Source organism: Hibiscus syriacus, unplaced genomic scaffold, assembly GCF_006381635.1.
Source record: "Hibiscus syriacus cultivar Baekdansim isolate YM2019G1 unplaced genomic scaffold, ASM638163v2 tig00111659_pilon, whole genome shotgun sequence".
NCBI lineage: Eukaryota > Viridiplantae > Streptophyta > Magnoliopsida > Malvales > Malvaceae > Hibiscus > Hibiscus syriacus.
In genome coordinates this window covers 274,332-276,493 of record NW_024063149.1, presented here as the reverse complement: position 1 = coordinate 276,493, position 2,162 = coordinate 274,332, and the positions used below count along the sequence as shown (strand labels likewise).

At 33.9% G+C, this 2,162-nt stretch overlaps 1 protein-coding gene across 1 annotated transcript; it reads right to left on the bottom strand.

The window, feature by feature from the left end:
* Nucleotides 1-402: 402 nt before the first annotated feature.
* On the bottom strand, nt 403-1,349 carry LOC120166999 (homeobox-leucine zipper protein ATHB-12-like). The gene is made up of 2 exons (XM_039176143.1): nt 974-1,349; nt 403-849 (listed from the first exon to the last, which is right to left on the bottom strand). Exons 1-2 carry the CDS (start codon nt 1,310-1,312, stop codon nt 610-612), a joined length of 579 nt encoding a protein of 192 aa, XP_039032074.1. The 5' UTR covers nt 1,313-1,349; the 3' UTR covers nt 403-609.
* Nucleotides 1,350-2,162: the final 813 nt, after the last annotated feature.

The following is a 2,162-nucleotide window of genomic DNA, read 5'->3' as shown; positions in this document are numbered from 1 at the left end:
ATGCAAATTGAGGAATCTATCCATTGAAACCAGTTGTCATTTCCGGTTTACCACGTTATTTATGGTCTCAGTGAACCAAATCTTCAAAATTTTAAAATAACTACCCACTTCTTATTTTCCTGTAGAAAAGATGTGAAGAATCATTTAAAAAAATGAGATGAACAAATATTATTGGTTGAGATCATGGAGAATGATGTGGGCTAGATCTATCTAATAATTTTTCCTCTACTTGGATCATGTTAAAATAGACATAAGATTTTATGTTAATGGTACAAACTTAAAAAAATTATATTAAAAAATTTAAAGGATTTAAAATTATAAATGATATGAAATTAAATCAACAATAAAAATTATAACTAAAATATTTAAACTACATGAAAATTAGAAATTTTTAATACCCAACTATCCATCTTGTGTTGTAGCAAATTCTTGGAAGGATTAGAAGGACGAGTCCAAGACCGACACTTATATACAGCCGGCTCTTTCTTCTTCAGAAGATCTCTTGTCGTCAACAAATTGTCACTGCTCACTTCCTTCTCTTCTAGCCCTTCTCCTTTAACTGCTTGATTATTCAAAGTTCCCTGATATTCAAACCGACATGGAAATGTTTTAAGCCCTAAAGTTTAACCACTGAGAAGAATTGGTGCTACATGAATGATCCAACATGGCCGCCGAATCAAGCCCATCAATCATCAGAAATTCTTCTCCGGCTAGCCCTGTTTGCTTAACACTATCGCTGTTGTTTTCAGCCTGTCCGGAGCTTGGTTGTGCTTCGGCTTCTATTGCGCTGCTTCCATCAACTCCATTGCCGCCATGAGGCTCGGCCAGCAGTTCACTCAACTTCTGTATCTGAACGCCATTGAGAAAATGTCAGTTCATATAAATTCAGTGATTAAAGAGAGTATTGTTTTCTGTAAAGATCTCGGATAAAGATCTCGGATTTAAGTATTTGCATCTCTAGAATGGGGTTTACCTGTAAAATCAAGGTTTGTTTTTCTTTCTTCAAGCATTCGAATCTTGATTCCAGGTTGTCGTAATTAGCTTTGAGTGTGTTGTAATCTTGCTCTATCCTCTTGGACTTCGATCTGGCTCTTCTGTTTTGAAACCATATGGCTACTTGGCGAGGCTGAAGCCCCAGCTCCCTTGCCAGTTGCTTCTTCTTCCTAGGGTCCAGCTTCGTCTCCGATTCGAATATCGACTCGAGTAACCTTATTTGCTCATCACTGAACCTCCTTTTGTTCTTCATCTTATTCTTCTTGCACCTTGGTTCTGTTCTTGCTTCATCTGCTGCTGGATCACACTCTCTATCCATTTTGAAGGGCAAATTAATGTGTTTGGGATTAGAAATGAGGCAAAGAAGGGTTGCTGGAAATATATAGTTCCCCATGATTAGGAAATACTTGAATTACACTTAGATATGTAAATGAATAAAGTGTTCGAAGAACTATTTATGAACTGTTCGTAAAATGTTTATTTATTAAGTTTAATAAACGAGTATTAACACGTTTTTATGTTCATTTGTAGATGAGTGAACAGAAATAAAGATGTGCTCGATTCGTTTATGTTCACAAACAAACTCGTTTGAAAGCTCGTTTGTTGACTCGTTTATAAGATTGCTTACCCGATTCTCGTTTTCTTTTTACTTTTTATATTTTAAATATCGATCAAGATATATTAAATTGAGCACAAGGTGGACTTTAAAGTTCAAATTGTGAATCCTACAAAACTAAAGGACTAATGACATAATTTAAACAATTCTGAACATATAAACAAATATGTTCGCTAATGTTAAACGAACATGTTCGCGGATAATAAATAAAATAACATGAATACTTTCAAAACTAAATAAACAAACACAATTATGATATTAAAAATTTAAATGAATACGAATCAAACATAGACACTTTTAAAAAATAAATATATGAATAGAAACAATATTTTATTTATTTAAACTCGATTCATTTATACCCTTAATTACAAGTTGCTTTCAAGTGTTTAAGAGACATATGATTGGTAGGTTCTGTTAACCAATAAGGCCATCTATCGTGTGACATTCATTCTTATGCCTTGTGGATATCTATGTCAAATACAATCCACATGTTGGGCGATGGTTGCCTGAATCAGGCTCTATTGCATGAACATATTTTATAAATGGAAATCAA